Source organism: Cololabis saira, chromosome 23, assembly GCF_033807715.1.
Source record: "Cololabis saira isolate AMF1-May2022 chromosome 23, fColSai1.1, whole genome shotgun sequence".
Classification (NCBI taxonomy): Eukaryota; Metazoa; Chordata; class Actinopteri; order Beloniformes; family Belonidae; genus Cololabis; species Cololabis saira.
Genome location: NC_084609.1, coordinates 9,292,720 through 9,309,674, shown reverse-complemented (window position 1 = coordinate 9,309,674; position 16,955 = coordinate 9,292,720). Strand labels below are relative to the sequence as shown.

The 16,955-nt window shown below is 43.0% G+C and overlaps 1 protein-coding gene across 1 annotated transcript in view; it reads left to right on the top strand.

Annotated features, from left to right (window-relative positions):
* Positions 1-16,955, top strand: part of anks1b (ankyrin repeat and sterile alpha motif domain containing 1B) — a 277,955-nt gene that overhangs the window by 91,663 nt on the left and 169,337 nt on the right. The window contains exons 4-5 of the mRNA XM_061715033.1: positions 3,394-3,546; positions 7,266-7,409. Of these exons, the coding sequence (XP_061571017.1) occupies positions 3,394-3,546; positions 7,266-7,409 (297 nt within the window). The remainder of the gene's footprint in view (positions 1-3,393; positions 3,547-7,265; positions 7,410-16,955) is intronic.

The window sequence follows — 16,955 nt, the reverse complement described above, 5'->3', positions numbered from 1 at the left end:
ACCAAGAAAGCATGTCTGGTTTCTAGGAGAAACGGCTCACCTTTGAGTCTCTTTCATCTGTCATTTATTCAGACGGCTCTTCCCGGGCGGTACTGAGCGCTGAGCTGCCGGGATTATGGGATGCCGTGATGTAGCTGGAGCTTGTCGTCAGCATTAACCTGGTGTATGTGCAAAAACAAGATGGCTCAGTGCTTCATCAGCTTTCTTGATAAGTTGTGTGTGTCCTTAAGTAGAATAATATACAGACTGCATATACAACAAACAAACACAAATACAGATATGTATATACACCGGCCGTGCTCTGCTGAGCCGTGTGCCGCTAGAGGAGACCTCTGACATCTGTTATACGAGCATGTCGCCGACGCGCCGCCGGGCCTGCTGATTTGGCGTTAGTGGGTGACTGTTGCTCGGGGGCCGATCAGCAAGCGGGCGGGGAGCGGCGATGGTGTCGGAGCTGTCGGAGCGGCGTAATGGAAACGCATCAGCCCCCCCGGAGCACGGAGGGAGGGTGGTTGTTGTTTCTCAGGTTCATCTCTGCCGTCTCATCGCTCCGTGTCCCCCAACATCTTTGTGTCATTCTTCTTCCTGTCAGGGAAAGACTTTATTGTTCATGATGTAATATCATTTATATTGTCAATACTTTTTTTGTTTTTTCTCAGTGCTTCAACTGTGTCAAATATGATAAAATGTTGTTATCTCTGTAATGAAGCTTTATTCGGTAATAACAAATGTTACGGTGCGCCCCCCCACCAATATTTATCTGATTTTCTGCTGGTAAGCATCGTCTTCAGGGTAGAAATGTTCGCCGAGATCAGAATCAAGAGTAATTTGTCTGTGGAATGAAAAAATAAGCTGCTGCTCATAAATCCCCAAACATTCGATGAGAACGACCTGATCCGACACTCGCGTCGCTCTGCTCCACACACACGCCACAGAGTCAATAAAGGCTAAGAGGTTAAAAATCAAGCAAAGTCGTGCCATCCCATCACCGGATGATCCATTTCTTCAGCTCCGAACCCGCCCTGTACCCTAAAAACAGTCGCCCACTGATCTGGCTGGGTGTCATAATTTCACTGAGCACGCTCCTGCCGGATGCTGCTTTCAGCTAAGTGTTGGACAGACCAGTATTTGTACTTGGTACTAGCCTATGAAGTCAGTATAACTTGTTCCTGGACATAAACATCTGTCAACAAAAACAGAAAACATTAAAACCAAACTCCCAAATGCTTGAAAGTTCCTCGGTGCATTCAAAGTTGGAGCACATGTTCGTCATGAATCTGGAGGAGCTCTTAGATTTCATTTACTCTCTGAAGTCTCTGCAGAGTCCTGATGGGACGGCATTTCTCAAATTGGGCTCGTCTCTACCAATCTCGAGGAGAAATGAGTGGCTTAACGTTGGTGCGTGTACGACAACTGAACTGATGACGGAGAAACGAATGCAGCGCAGCTGGTCCATACATGCATTTATACACTTGTTGCTGCTCAGATTAGTGTGTCTTTAGCGCATGTCAACTCAGTTCAGAGTTCAGGCTGATTTTGATACAGATTACCGTATTACATTTGAAATTTCTTTTCATATTTTACTATGAATTATGATTGATTTGTGTCATTTGCCTGTCTGTGTTGTTCAGTGGATCACATGTCTGGAAAAACCCTCTACTAATCTTAAAGCTCATGTTTCTGTTGTCAGACCGGGTCCCTGCACACATCTAATGAAATATATGCGTATGTTACTGAATAGCTGTGAAACTAGACCTGTGTTGAAAAGATCGATTTTCCGATTCTAAATCGATTCTCATATTAATTCCTAAAAATCGATTTGTATGTCTAAAGATCGACTTTTTTTTTTTTTTTTTTTTTTTCATCCTTACATTACAACTTTTGGTATTTTTGTGTTTATGCCCAAAAAAAGAATGTTTTATTGGACACAAGCATAACTAGTTCCATGTTTTTGCCTTTTTAAATATGTTTATCGGTATGAAAACATTAAAGTTTGATTTGATTTGATCTTTATTCATCTTGAACAAAACAATAAAATAAAACACCATGCATCAACAACAATAATAAAAAACAACCCGTTTTGTTCAAGAAGGGACAGGAAGAAGCAAATGCTTATCTAGTCCGGCCCCTTCTTGCAATATAAGAATATCCAATATATAAAAGAATAAAAAAAAAAAAAAGTTAAAGACATTAAAGATATAATTGCATACATTTCTTTGCTTTATACACCGTCTTGGGGTTACATTTGCATAAAATGCTAAAAATCAAATTCTCATAAATGGGAAAAATTTAAACCGATTTCATTCATTCATTTGCTGCCCTGGATCTGTTTGATAATTCTGCCCCACGATGTTTCTGAAAGCAGTTCTATCAGCATTCTGGGAGCTGAATCGAATCAAATCTTGATAATCGATTCTGAATCTTAAGAATCGGAATCGAATTGATTCTTTACATTTGAATCGATCCCCAGCCCCTGTGAAACATAGTGGTGCGTTTAAAATTTAAGGAGCTGCATATTTCCCACAGAAGTTTGTGAAACAAGTGAACAAAGCGCTACGACAACAGAGGACTGAATGTTGTTTGTCTGACAGAATAGTAAATATGCTGGTTATCTGTCGACTTTACAAAGTGAATATTAATGCTGCCGGCTCGCCGGGGGTTTCTCCAGAGAGCCTGAAAGTAAAACTCAATAATAAAACCTTGAATGTTGCAGCCCAGAGTGAAGGACTTGCTGTAAAGTTGGGATTGATGCTGTTATCTTAGAAGATTCTTCAGTCTTAACGACGGTTGAGTGCAGTCAGGCTGTAAAAATGTTCAAGTACCTGCATTCAAAAAGGATGAAATACAGGTCCGGTGTGGGACATTAACCCACGTTTGTGCCTCCGTAGCAGGGGTTCCAGTTCCCCGGCGTCCCCGGAGTCGTGACAGTCGATGTCGAAGCGGTTTCACATAAGTGTTACGAAGGGAGAGAAGCGTTGCATTAGTTACACACATTTCTGGATGTGAATCGATTTGTTCAGGTGGATTAAGGATTGTGGATAAATGCTGATGAGGTGTTGAAATTGTAACTTAAGTGTTGTGAAACATGGCTGAATTTAATTGCCTGGATTAATGAGAGCTGACAGATCAATAAATGCTTCGGAACAAAAAATCCATCATCACTTTTGTTCTCTTTCTTCCACCTTGCCTCCAGCACCATTAATCCTCCTCTTCCTCACCTTTCCTCCTCTCCTCTGCTCAGCCCGTGTGTCCCCGGCTTTTCTGTCTTTCACCTCTCCTCCCCACTTATCATTCTCTCCATAATTCCCATTTCCACCGCCAGCCCTCCCTTCCTCTTACTTCCTCTTGCGTGCCCTTCGTTGCAAAGCTGATGTGTCTCTCTGCTCTCCACAGAACCATGAGAGGGAGACGGCCCTCCACTGCTCAGCCCAGTACGGACACTCTGAGGTGGTTTCAGTGCTGCTGCAGGAGCTGACCGACCCCACCATGAGAAACAACCGGCAGGAGACGCCGCTGGACCTGGCAGCACTTTATGGACGACTACAGGTCAGTGAGCGCTCAATGCATCATTATATCATATGTGTAAATTATGAATATGTAAAAAATAAACTGATTCCTTTTTTAATTGACAGGTTGCACAACAAGTTGGGGTCTGTTAGCATAAATAAAAATATCTGCATGCATTAAGCACCTTTGCCAGCGGGGAAGAAGCAGCCGTTGAGAGTAAACACACAACAGAGGATTTAAAAAGAGATATGGTTGCTATATGGAGAGAGGAAAAGATGGGTAGACACATTTACAGAACTGATTTTTCCTTGTCGGGGATGGTGACGAAGGTAGAACGGAGCACGTTCAGGGTGAGAGGCGTCTGCTGATCAAATGGATCACACGCCGGCTCTGCCGAGGTAGCTGGTAATTGCAGTGAAGCCATCCAGGTTTGTCTGAGTGTGAATGAATAATTTATAAAGGCAGGATGGAGGTTCTCTCTCTGCATAATAACGAAGGGAAATCCCCGTGGTGGAAACGGCTCCTGCATGGAGATGTGACTAACGCGGGGCAAAAGTTTATCAGACATCCACCGAAGGACTGTAAAAGCGGGGAAACTGCTGCCGTTATTAGCTTTTTAATGGTTGCAGATGTTTTATCGTGCGTTTTCAGAGCCTACTTTTCCGTTATGTCCTCTAGGAAGGGGTTTAGGGGCGGATTGCATGTTGGTCTTGAACCAACAGAGGTTTGAGTTATAGATCTATGTGTACATCTTTCTCCACTCATAAATTTCCGGAGCCTGTCCCTCGCTCTGCCCGGAGGCTTTTCCAGACTTGTTTATGGTACGAGTCGGATTTTATGTGATAAGGTTAAGTGATCTTCTCCCTAACAGAGGCGAGATGCTCAGTGTTTCTTTAAAGCTTCATAGGGAAATAACCTTATCATAATTATTTCAACATGAAGAAGGTTTTCTGAGGCTCAACCTTCCCTGTTGTTCTCGCCTCATGCCTGAACTTGGAAATGAGACAGGTCTCCAGCAATAAAATACAGCATTTCCTTCAAATAAAAACAATGTTTAGGTGTTTTAACAGATGATACCCTCACCTGTGGTTATGAGCTGTGGGGCATGACCGAACGTTTAATATCGGGGGGATACAAGCGGCTGAAAAATGAGTTGGGCTCTCTCTTAGAGAGAGGAGAAGTTCAGCCATCCGGGACGGACTGGGAAGAGAGTCGTTGCTCCTCCGCATCAAGAGGAGCCAGTTGAGGTGGTTTGGTCATCTCTGGACGCCTCCCTCCCTCGGGAGGGGTTTCCAGCATGTCCAACCAGGAGGAGGCTCCCTTGGGAGACACAAGACATACTGGATAGATTTTGCGTCGCTGCTTGCCTGGGAACCCCTCGGTATTCCCCCAGATTTGGAGATGGCCGTGGAGGGGGAAGCCCGGCCCTCTCTGCTGAGGCTGCTGCCCCTGCGACACAAGTTCATGAATGAATGGACACATTTAAATTTGTATTTTCATTTAAAATGGGAATTTAATATTTTCGAATTATGAACTTGATTGTTAAGTTTGAACCCTATGAACGATATTGTATTTTTGATTTTTTTTTAGATAGATAGATAGATAGATAGATTTATTTATAGTACCCTTGGGTAAATTTGGTTCACAGTGATTTCCTCCTCATACAATCTAAAACCATACACTCAACAACACAGGATAAGATAAAGTGACAACAGTGCTTTGGCTAAAAGAACAAAGAACAAGAAGGACGGCCCCAAGATAAGAATCAAGATAAGTTAAAACATCAGTAGATAAAAACACTAAAATATTAAAACCAAGCAAAATGATAAAAAATGTGCCTTTTCATAAAAAAAAGATAAAGGAAAAAATACAAAACATAAATAAAAAGTTATGTTGCAGTTCCCTCACTTATTAATGGCACAGTTTTTTTTTTTTTTTTTTTTTACAATTTTATGTTAAACATTGAGAGATGAGAAGATATTTATTGGCCCACCTGAATAAACAAACAAGCACCCTCCAGGACCCACTGCAGTTTGCTTATCGTCGTGAGGGGTTGGAGTTGAAGATGCCGTCGACACCTGCTCTAACAAACCCACAGTCATCTGGATGAAGAAGCAGCTCTGTGAGGATCATGTTCTTTGATTCTTCCCCCACTGTGGGAGTTTTTACCTGCCATTGTTTATGTAATAATTGCTCGGGGTTCTGGGTCTCTGGAAAGCGTCTAGAGACAACCTTTGTTGTATTAGACGCTATATAAATACAATTGAATTGAATAGTGCATTTAACACCATCCAGTCTGCGTTACTAAGTAAAAAAAACTCCAGAAGACACAGCTGGATGCCTCCACAATCACCTGGATTACTCACTACCTGACAAACAGATCAAAGTCTGAGACTGAATGGTTGTGTGTCTGGTCTCAGCAGCACAGGAGCACCACAGGGAACTGTACTCTCACCACTGCTCTTCACGCTGTACACCTTAGTCCTGTCATCTGCAGAAATACTCAGATGACTGCAGTTGTGGGGAGTATCAGTGATGGACAAGAGACTTGAGTACATCAGAGAACTGGTGCGGGAACAATCAACAATCATCTCATCTTGAATATCAACAAGATGAGATGATTGTGGATTTAAGGGGGACCAGGATGTTCCATCATGGGAGAAGAAGTGAAGGTGGTGGAGGAGTAGAAATACCTCAGTGATCACCAGGACAGCAGACTGGACTGCAGATACAACACTTATGCTGTTAATAATAAAAGGACAGACGACTTCTTGAGGAAGCTTTGGTCCTTCAGCATTTAGAGCAAGATGTTGAGGATCGTCTTGGGGAGAGTTTAACCACATCTGCAGTCATCTGTTGGGGGGGCAGCATCAGAGCCAGTGAGTAGAGAAACTGAACAAACCAAAATAAGACTGTTCTTAAGCCTCTGGAGATGCAAAGGAGGATACCTCATAAAAAGAAGGAAATCATGGACAACCCTGATCATCCTCTACACAGTGTCTTCAGTCAGAGGCTTCATTAGATCTGCTGCAGCTCGGACGGCTACGGGACAACCCTGACGACTACGGCAGATCCCCTGGACAGCAATAAACCTCAACAAGACGACACTCAGATCATCAGAGAATGACATTTTTTTTTTTAATTAAAGATAATTAAGTTGCTCTGCACAGAATAATTAATTAACTGCACTTTACTTGTCTCCACTGGTTACTTGTAAGGATTAAAGATTGTTGAATGTTTGTCAGTCTTTGGAAAGCTTAGGCTGGTTTCACCTCTAATGACATCAACACACTTCTCATAAACACTCATGTACGTGCACAGTGATTGTTTATCTAGATTGTGTGTGATCTGATCTGGTTATAAAGCATTTATAACTTAAAATACTGATGCTGTTATTGTATCTGTCATTAAAGAGCTGGTGTGATCCTCTCTGAATAATATTTAAAATAAACTTTATTCATTGTGAACCAAAACTCAGTGTTTTTAAACCGTCAGAAAAAAGTTATAAAACTTGTCAAATAAAACTTTTGTTCATACAAATATTTATTGATGGTACAAAAAGCATCAAAAACAGATATATATCAGCATTATTAATGTACAGTTTCATGAAAATATACTGAATTTATTCTCTTAAGACAGACTTGCTGACGATAGATAGGTTTTGATCAGAAAGTTGTAAAGGAATGTAAGCGGTGACCTCGTTTCCTGCAGGTTTGCTTGTTTTTCAAGAGCCGTGCTTGTGTTCTGTTTCTTCTCAGGTGGTTCGCATGCTGGTCAACGCCCACCCCAACCTCATGACCAGCCACACTCGCCTGCACACGCCGCTGCACCTGGCCGCACGCAACGGACACCACAGCACGGTGCAGACGCTGCTGGACGCCGGCATGGACGTCAACTGCTCGGTGAGCGCCATGCTTAGCTCTGTTTAGGCGTGTATAAACTTTCCCGGAGTCGTGAACATGCACCAAGGACGAGTGTTGAAACTAATTAGACCGATGGAGCTAGTGCCTTTATGTCCATCTGTCTGTCTCGCTCTAACGATCTCCTTCCTGTCATTCCTGAGACTGAAGGATTGATGAGCGCTGGCTTTGTGCTTAAATGAAAGGGAGCCGTTGTTATTCCATCTTTCTTTTCTCTTTGTATGTTATTTACTGACGTTGAGTGCTGCCAGGTTCCTCCTCTGAGGTGCGTGCTTCTCCCCCTCCAACATGTACTCACTGTCAATGCCTCGCATGGTTCTGGTGCTGAGGGATGAATAATTGATCTAGAGGAGGAGGAGGAGGAAGAAGAGGAGAAGGACAGGGCGTTCTTGAAGGTTCTGGTGGTTCAGTCTCATTTCTGCTTGTCTTTAAGCACATTTACAGGTTTTTGGAGGTTTTAACAGAGATTTCATGACGCTTTGACTGTTCAGTCTGTTTTTTTGGATTATAAACTGACTGAATCAAATATTGCTTTTATTTTGACTTTCCTTTTGTTGTCAGAAAGGTTACGTTTCTGCTTTCTTCAGCTTTCTCTTGATGTTTTTTTAGGGCCCGAGCACCTTCAGTGCGAAGGCCCTATTGTATCTGTAGGAATTTTTCTTTTTTCTTCTGACGAAAGGAGGGCCTTTTTGCCCCCCTAAACGTGCCCAAAAAGTCACCAAATTTTGCATGCAAGTCAGGCCTGGTGAAAAATTTGATATTTAATGGTTTACATTAATGGGCGTGGCAAAATGGCTCAACAGCGCCCCCTGGAAAACTTTGTGCCTCAAGCCCTACAATACGGTTTGACGTACATGCACAAAAATCGCTACACACCTGTATCAGTACACAACTTAAAGAAAAGTCTCTTGGCGACATGGCCGAAACCGAACAGGAAGTCAGCCATTTTGAATTAATCGTGTCACTTTGGCGCAATTTATGCCATTCCTTCGGCAGTTAATACGGCCCGAACCGTAACGTGCACCCAGGTGTGTTATACATCAAAACGTGCGTCTCCATCCTGCGACTATGCGCATTACTTTTCTCTTTCAAAAGCGTTACCCTGGCGACGCTAGACGCCAAAAAGCGCGCCCACCCGTCATCTGGTTGGTTCAGACAGAAAAAACTTTGCGCCTCAAGCCCCAGAATACGGTGTGACGTACATGAACGAAAATCGGTACACACCTGTATCATGTCTTTACTTAAAGAAAAGTCTCTTGGCGCCATGGCCGAAACCGAACAGGAAGTCGGCCATTTTGAACATTCTGAATTAATCGCGTAATTTTGGAGCAATATGAGCCATTCCTTCGAGAATTAATACGGCCCGAACCGTATCGTGAACCCAGGTGTGTTATACATCAAAATGTGCGTCTCCATCCTGCGACTACACGCATTACTTTTCTCTTTCAAAAGTGTTACCGTGGCGACGCTAGACGCCAACAAGCGCACCCCCCCTTTATCTGATTGGTCCATATTTGATAGTTCCCCAAAAGTCACCAAATTTTGCATGCAAGCCAGGCCTGGCGATAAATTTGATATTTCATGGTTTGTATTAATGGGCGTGGAAAAATGGCTCAACAGCGCCCCCCGGAAAACTTTGTGCCTCAAGCCCCACAATACGGTTTGACGTACATGCACGAAAATCGGTACACACCTGTATCATGTCGTAACTTAAAGAAAAGTCTCTTGGCGCCATGGCCAAAACCGAACAGGAAGTCGGCCATTTTGAATTAATTGTGTAATTTTGGTGCAATTTATGCCATTCTTTCGGCAATTAATACGGCCCGAACCGTAACGTGCACCCAGGTGTGTTATACATCAAAATGTGCGTCTCCATCCTGCGACTACGCGCATTACTTTTCTCTTTCAAAAGTGTTACCGTGGCGACGCTAGACGCCAAAAAGCGTGCCCCCCTTCATCTGATTGGTCCATATTTGATAGTTCTCCAAAAGTCACCAAATTTTGCACGCAAGCCAGGCCTGGCGATAAATTTGATATTTCATGGTTTGCATTAATGGGCGTGGCCTAACGGCTCAACAGCGCCCCCTAGAATAATTTTCTCTGCCATAACTTTTGAAAGGTTTGACATAAAGAGTCGTGGGTGGTGTCATGGGACTCGGTATTGAGTCCTTGACCATAATTGGTGAAAATTAGCCCCGCCCCTTCTTCGGATTGGTTGTCCCGATTTTCTGCTATAACTTTTGAATGGTTTGACATAGAGAGTCGTGGGTGGTGTCATCAGATTCTTTATGGAGTCCTTGACCTTCATTGGCCTGAATTAGCCCCGCCCCTTCTTCTGATTGGTTGTCCCTTTTTTCTGCTATATCTTTTGAATGGTTTGACATAGGAAGTCGTGGGTGGTGTCATTTCTGATATGCTTATGGGGGGCGGTGGCCGTGAGTGCGAGGGCCCGTTCATCGCTGCTTGCAGCTTTAATTTCTCTTTAAAACCTTTGACTCGGATTACTCGTCTGAAAGTGTGGAAAGTTAATCGTTCTAAGCAGTTTTAGTTGAAAGTGTTTTCTTATTATTTGATAAGAATGAGGATTTTATTAGTTTGCCAGATTTAATGTAAAGTATTTAGTATCTTGTTCTTTTCAGATAAACGTGTCCGAAGGGAAAACAAAAAAAGCTTTACAGGACTGTCTCAGAAAATTAGAATATTGTGATTTTCTGTAATGCAATTACAAAAACAAAAATGTCATACATTCTGGATTCATTACAAATCAACTGAAATATTGCAAGCCTTTTATTATTTTAATATTGCTGATCATGGCTTACAGCTTAAGAAAACTCAAATATCCTATCTCAAAAAATTAGAATATTCTGGGAATCTTAATCTTAAACTGTAAACCATAATCAGCAATATTAAAATAATAAAAGGCTTGCAATATTTCAGTTGATTTGTAATGAATCCAGAATGTATGACATTTTTGTTTCTGTAATTGCATTACAGAAAATCACAATATTCTAATTTTCTGAGACAGTCCTGTACATGCCTATTAAACATGTAAAGCTCCAACGGTGATTTGGACATTATTGTTCATTCATAGCAAACGCAGGCGGAGCGGGTTGCAGCCAAAAGGCCGGGACAGTTAAAAATGAAATATCTCCTCGTACCGAGCCAACAAGCCCGGCCGACCTCCCGGACACGCTCTCACACCGGCCGTGAAGAATCAGACCTTTTAGGTTGTTTTAAAACGCTGCACAAAAGGCCGGCAGGTGGAGCGAACCTGAGCAGATGTGTGTTCGGCGGGGGGTCCGCCACCTGTTCCCTCCAGCTGAGGCATGAAACGACCTCCGCCAAGACGGAGGGCCCCCCACTTTGGTCTATAAGATCATTTTTTATTTTTGTATTTTCATGGATCATCTGCTCTACTATCATAGACCTGCTCTGCTCAGGTCTGTTTGTTTAAGATTAAGAGGCGGGGCCCCTTCAGGGCGATGCACAAATAGAAACCCCAACTCAGAGGACGGTGCTGCAAACAAGCTGCATGCGAAGTTGCTTCCTAAAAACATCAGTCGAGCCTGAAAACTAAGGTTTTACTTAAATATTAACACGAAGAACACGCACATTAATGATCTCGTTGGTCATAATCATCACTGCAGTTCAGCTCACCGGCTACTGTAGTTTACCAAATACACAAGAATGTTTGGCATGTGCCACCATGGACAATTTATCTTGTACGACTGTTTGTCCTACATCCCATGGAAACTCATAATTTGAGACAAATGTTTAGGTGGTATAACTGCGTAATTATGCATTATTGTTTCAATAATTTCAGCATAAATGTAACATTTAACCACACAAATGTGTGTAGTGTCCTATGAATAATACAAATCTCCTGAAAACATTTTGTGTCTGGAGTCCTAGTTTAACTTTTTGTTGCAGTTGTTGTTGTTGTTTGGTGATTATAAAGTTTTGAAGGGAAAACTACTCGGGAGAGTTTTGCACCTCAGATCCCCTCGAAGCCGCGTGAAGCAAAACATTTCTGCTGAGAAGCTGCAGAGACGAGGAGCGATCAAAGCCGGCGTTGACGTCCCGAAACTGGGACTAAACCAGTCCTGCATGGAAAGTTTTTTAAAATCTGTAATCCTAACGTAACCATCTGAAAATAAACATTAGCAATGTGACGTGGTGGAAATCTTGCTCAGTGAGTGACTTCTACAGAAACATGTGGCCTGGCGGATGTTGAGTTCAGTATACGACACATCTGATATCTGTCACACGATATTCTCCATATGTTGATGTCATAAATGCTGCAGCTTGGTGAACGATTAGAGTGCTGGCTGGTTTGATTTACACGTCTTTCATCTCCGGAAACACAGACACGACTGGACCTGCTGAGTGTGAGCAGCGTGGTGGGTTTGTCAGTGAGGAGAGGCGTGACTCGGTGACTCTTCATCCTTCTGTCCTATTGTGCCTTCCTTTGTGTGCGGGTGCTCTGATCTGACGAGGGGGATGTTTCTCTGCGGGGGTTTGGCCTCGGGCCTCATCCCGGTGCAGATGGAAGGCTTTGATTTGCCTCGCCGCCTCCACCACGCTCTGCTGAAAATCACTCCTGATGATGAGCATCGCATGCTGTTTGATATCGGAAATCTTGTCTGCAATTCACCCTTCACTTGCTCTTGCAGCATATCTTTAGAGCTCCAAAAATTGATAGGAAAAGGTCTCTTCCTGGCTCTGCTTTGTCCTTTAGAGTCTAGCAGCAGTTGCTGAATTAAGATGATGAAAAAGGCTCAAATCGAGTTGTTCAAGCTTTATTCCGAAAGTTCTCGTCATCACATCCCTCGAACACCAAGGAAATGATGATCTGCAGTTGCAGCAGCCGCCTGTAAACAGAGGAAACGATGATGCAGCTGCACAGATTTGCTTCATCACTTAGTTTTCTGGGTCATTATGCATCTTTCCCTGAACCGCCGAGGCTGCGTAATATTTTATTACGTTATCAGACGACGACACAGACACTCAACACCGATCTGCAGACAGAAAAAGGTCCTCTGTGTACGAGAGGAGACGCGTGGGAATAATCTGCAAGGAAAGCTGCTTCCAGTGCGTGAGCATGGATATCCGTGGGATATGCGTTTACCTTGGAGTAATGTGGATGAATATCTCTTCCAAAGCCCAGAGGAAAGGCTAACGTGGAAATCAGACGGATGAGGATTCAGGGATTGTTTTGACTGCGATGCCAGGGGCCACTGCCAGCCTGGACGAGAACACGTGTTTGAGGAGGAATGATGTTTCAGAAACAGACTGGTGCTTCTCTGGAAACCTGCATGGCGTCCATCATGAGGGGAACAGGCCGAGGAGCCTCTGAGACACAAATGGATGTTTCCTGTGATCCAAAAATGGACATCAATGGAAGGGGCGGAGCTGCTAATGCACTTTAATGATGCTGAATTTGATTAAATTAGAAGTCATCGACCCTTGAGGTACAAGTTTAGGCACATTTTGACCTGATTTCATCCTAAAATCTTAATATTTTGGTTAAATCTTGCACTTCAGGGCAGTAGTTTAGATCAGTTCATCGTGTATCGGGCATGTAAACAGTGAATTTAGTCTTTATTGTTAAGGAAATTGGTGCATTGGGTCCATAATAAAACAAAATGTGGTTGCAACCCTGATCCATGTTGCTCTACACATCATCTCTTGGATTTGCACACGGTAGATCTTCATCTTGAATGTGTTTTCCTTCATTTCCTCTTTCTTTCTTGCCGTAGTTTTTCTTTTTTTTCATTTTAAAGGGCGCTCTGTCAGAATCGCACGATACTCTTTCCATCAGAGTGGATGCTGATGCCCCATGGTTGACCGTTAGTACAGGTCAGCAGCTGCAGTCGAGCAACGACAGTCTGGCTGAGTGCGAAAGAATAAATTATACAACCGTATCACTCCCTCTCTCCTCCCCTCTACATCTCTCTCTCACACTCGACATCCCCCGTCTCCATAAAGCGATTCGGTCTCTGCGGAGGATCGTTTCGTCGGATGGAGAGTAGCCAACACGAGGCAACAGCTGAATACTTTTAACTGATGTCTGAACAGAAACGCTGCAATAAGAAACTGCAGGATTAATCTGTACAGGAGAGGCTGAGGAAGGATGTTGTGGAAAGCACCTGAGTAAAACTTTGATTTGACACAAACCTCTGAATGTATGATGCTGCTAACAACAGCAGGCTCTATCGATACCAAGGAAACGCGTCCAGAAATGCAGTTTACATGCTTCCTGTTGACGGTACTCGAGTTGTAAAAAGAAATCAGGGGGGATGGTGGATTTTATCATATGGGGACAGATAATTTGTGCTGATTACAAATAATATAATATATTACAAATAATAGCAGTGACCAAAACACCTGCAGAAATACTGCAGGAATAACATAGCAGCAGTTAAATGCAGCCTTCTGTAAGCTTTAAATATCCACTGGGCTTACATCAAATACATCAAAACACAACAATAAAAAACAGTTTTCTGAACTTATCAATATGACTCTGTCCTTCACAGGATAAGTAACATGGATCACTGCAAAAACTCAAAATCTTAACAAGAATATTTGTCTTATTTCTAGTTAAAATGTCTCATTTTAGTAAAACAAATCTCATTACACTTAAAACAAGACTCATCACTGGAAAAAACAACAATTTTCACCAGTTTTAAGTTGTTTTTCACTTAAAATAAGTAGAAAAATGTGGAACAAGATTTTATTGCTTGTAATGAGAAAATAAATCTTGTCCCATTGGCAGATTTTTCTACTTATTTCAAGTGAAAATTTACTTGAAACAGGTGAAAATTGTCAAATAAGTTATTTTTCTGGTGATGACTCTAAATGTTGAAATAGCAGTAAAACCACATTCATTGATGAAATGACATAAGGGATGGAAAGGGGGGATGGCAGTTTTACAGGGGGGATGATTTTGATCGTTTTTAGTTCATCCCTCCTCAACTCCAGTACTGCCTGTTGAGATTTGAAGCTGCGTGTTGGGTCTGAGCTCCTGCTCATCATCATCATCATCATCATCATCATCATCATCATCATCATCAACCCTGCAGGGTTATTTCTGCTCTCCGCCTGATATCAGCGAGTCTTCTGCCTTTTCAATTGCAGGAAACTCCTCGAGAGCCAGAAGCGCTTTCCTAGTTTTCCTGTGACATCATCACTGTACAATCGCCATGGGAAGCAGGGCAGGAAGTGGGATGGGAGCTTTAAGCGGGCAGGTCATGTGTATCCGAAAGGGGGCGGCTCTCTTCCTGGACCCCCCCATCCCTTGTGCGAGGATGAAGCATCAGCTCCAGAAGTTACACCTTCACATGTTACGACACTGAAGTCACACACGTGTCACACCTGCGGCGTTGTCCTGAGCCACCCGGACCCCTGATCTTCAACCTTTTCTAAGGGTCTGGCTGCTCTCCGCTTCATCCTGTCACTTCTTCGTGGTAGAAACTGAAGGATTACAGTAAGTTTAACATCCTCAGTCACGCCGACCTTGTGCGGCGTCTCGTTCAGTCCAATTTCCTGGCTGTGTTGTCCAAACGATTTGTCTTCATTAGCTTGAGCTCTGCGCCGGGTTTCATCTGTGTCGTCGGGAAGCCGACCATGAAGGATGCGACTCATTCAGCATGTTTGTGCGACCGTGCAGGCGGGCGTGGGCTCTGTTACCGGTGCTGCATAAATGCATGCTCGTGGTGACGACCACATCTGTCCCAGATGAGCGTTTGACCATCCAGGCCCAGCGGAGGCCGGCATGTTGCAACAGCAGCTGAGACGGACGCTGCAGAACCAGCAGCTGTTCTCTTCCACTTCCCTCAACACAGCATAGTCCACGTTAGTCATTATTCAGTTATAACCTGAATAAGCCTCGTTTGAATTTTCTGTGATTCACAGTTCATCCTCAGAGAGGACTTTGATTTAGATTATTTTTGATTTCCAAGTTATTTCAAGCAAGAAATTGGTAATATTTAATGTAAAAAGTCCTGGAAATGCTTTTCCTGGAAGAAGGAAAAGTGTTTTTTTTTTTAACCATTTCTTGAACTGTTCTAGTCTGTTCAGTTTTGTTTTCTTGTTTGAAAGTCTGGTCCTGCTGGAAAATAGGTTTTGTTCTGCATGCAGTCTCTTTGTGGTAATCCTCTTTTCTAAACATCATGTTTATGTTTCCATCTCATTGCTGGATCCTTGAGCGGTTTGTTGGGATGTAATCTTCCGTCCGATGATTCCCGTGTGTCCAAGCAATACCGTTTTGGTATTATACATCTCTGGAAATGATTTGAGTAGATTTTTTGATTAGTTATTGTTTGTCTTGTTCTCTCCCAGAGGCCGGGTAATCTCTGTGAGTAAGACGTGAGTTCTGTTGGCGCCATCTGAATGTTTCATGTGCTGGAACAGCGCCATCAGACATTAATGCTAAAGCTGCTCAGATTCATCAGTAGGACATTCAGCATCGATGACGACGAAGTCTTCCAACATCAGAGACCTTTAGATCAGTGCAATATCCCAGCAGGGGCATGCAAACAACTCAATGAATGGGGTGATGGAAAATAAAATCATTACTGGAGAATTAACTAAACTAGAAAACACTTCAAAATGCACAACATACTTCAAAAAAGAAGTGTGAGAGGAGGAGAATGTGGTTCTGGTCGTGGTTGGGAGCGGAGGCACGTGGCGTCCAGAGGTGGAAAAACCTTTAGAGATGGTTGTTAAACTGCTCGCTCTGTTCATCGTGTGTCTGTTCATCGCAGTGAATTGTGTTGGAATAAAGGGACGGACATGTTGACATAGGACAAAGAAAAGGACAGATAGAGAAGGAGCGGAGTGTCTTTAAAGCCCGTTTTAGTCCTTTTCCCCGGTGAGGTGCCCTCTCTGAAGGACCTGGCATCGTAGAAGTCGGAAACCTGCATTCGTGGTACAAAGGAATGTATTTTTACAAGTTTGGGGCCAGAAGTCGGCGTTGGAGGTGAAGTCTAGGTCCTGTTCCCGTTTCATTGACGGGACACATTTGTCAGGTTATAAATAGAAATGAATGTACAACAGAAGTATTCGAGGTTCTTTTTTTTTACAGTTCTGTAACTGATACCACACATGGACAAATGTCAGAGAAATGGTTTTGTTAGAATGGATCCGAAGAAATTTCACCTGATCTCGTGTTAAAGGTGTTTTATATTATACGTTGCCTATTGTTGCACAAGAATTACTGTTGTTTTTGACTGACTGACAAAAAAATGAATGGTTAAAGCAGTTAAGAAAACATTGAACGTAGTATTTGTAGTTAGTTGTTGTCCCAAAGCTCACTTCACCTGCCTTTTAAAGCATTCTTACATTCTTACACTGTTGTTTGTCATATAAAAGCTCCCAAATCAGCGTTTTACACGTGTCCTGGACAGAGTAAAAGTGTCTTGTCATCGCTGATCCGAGACGAAGCCCTCGCCGGCTCCCTCCGTGCGTTGGTTTCCATGTGTTGCATCATACCTGTAATTTTCTCATTATTCCGAGTGGAGGGCGACG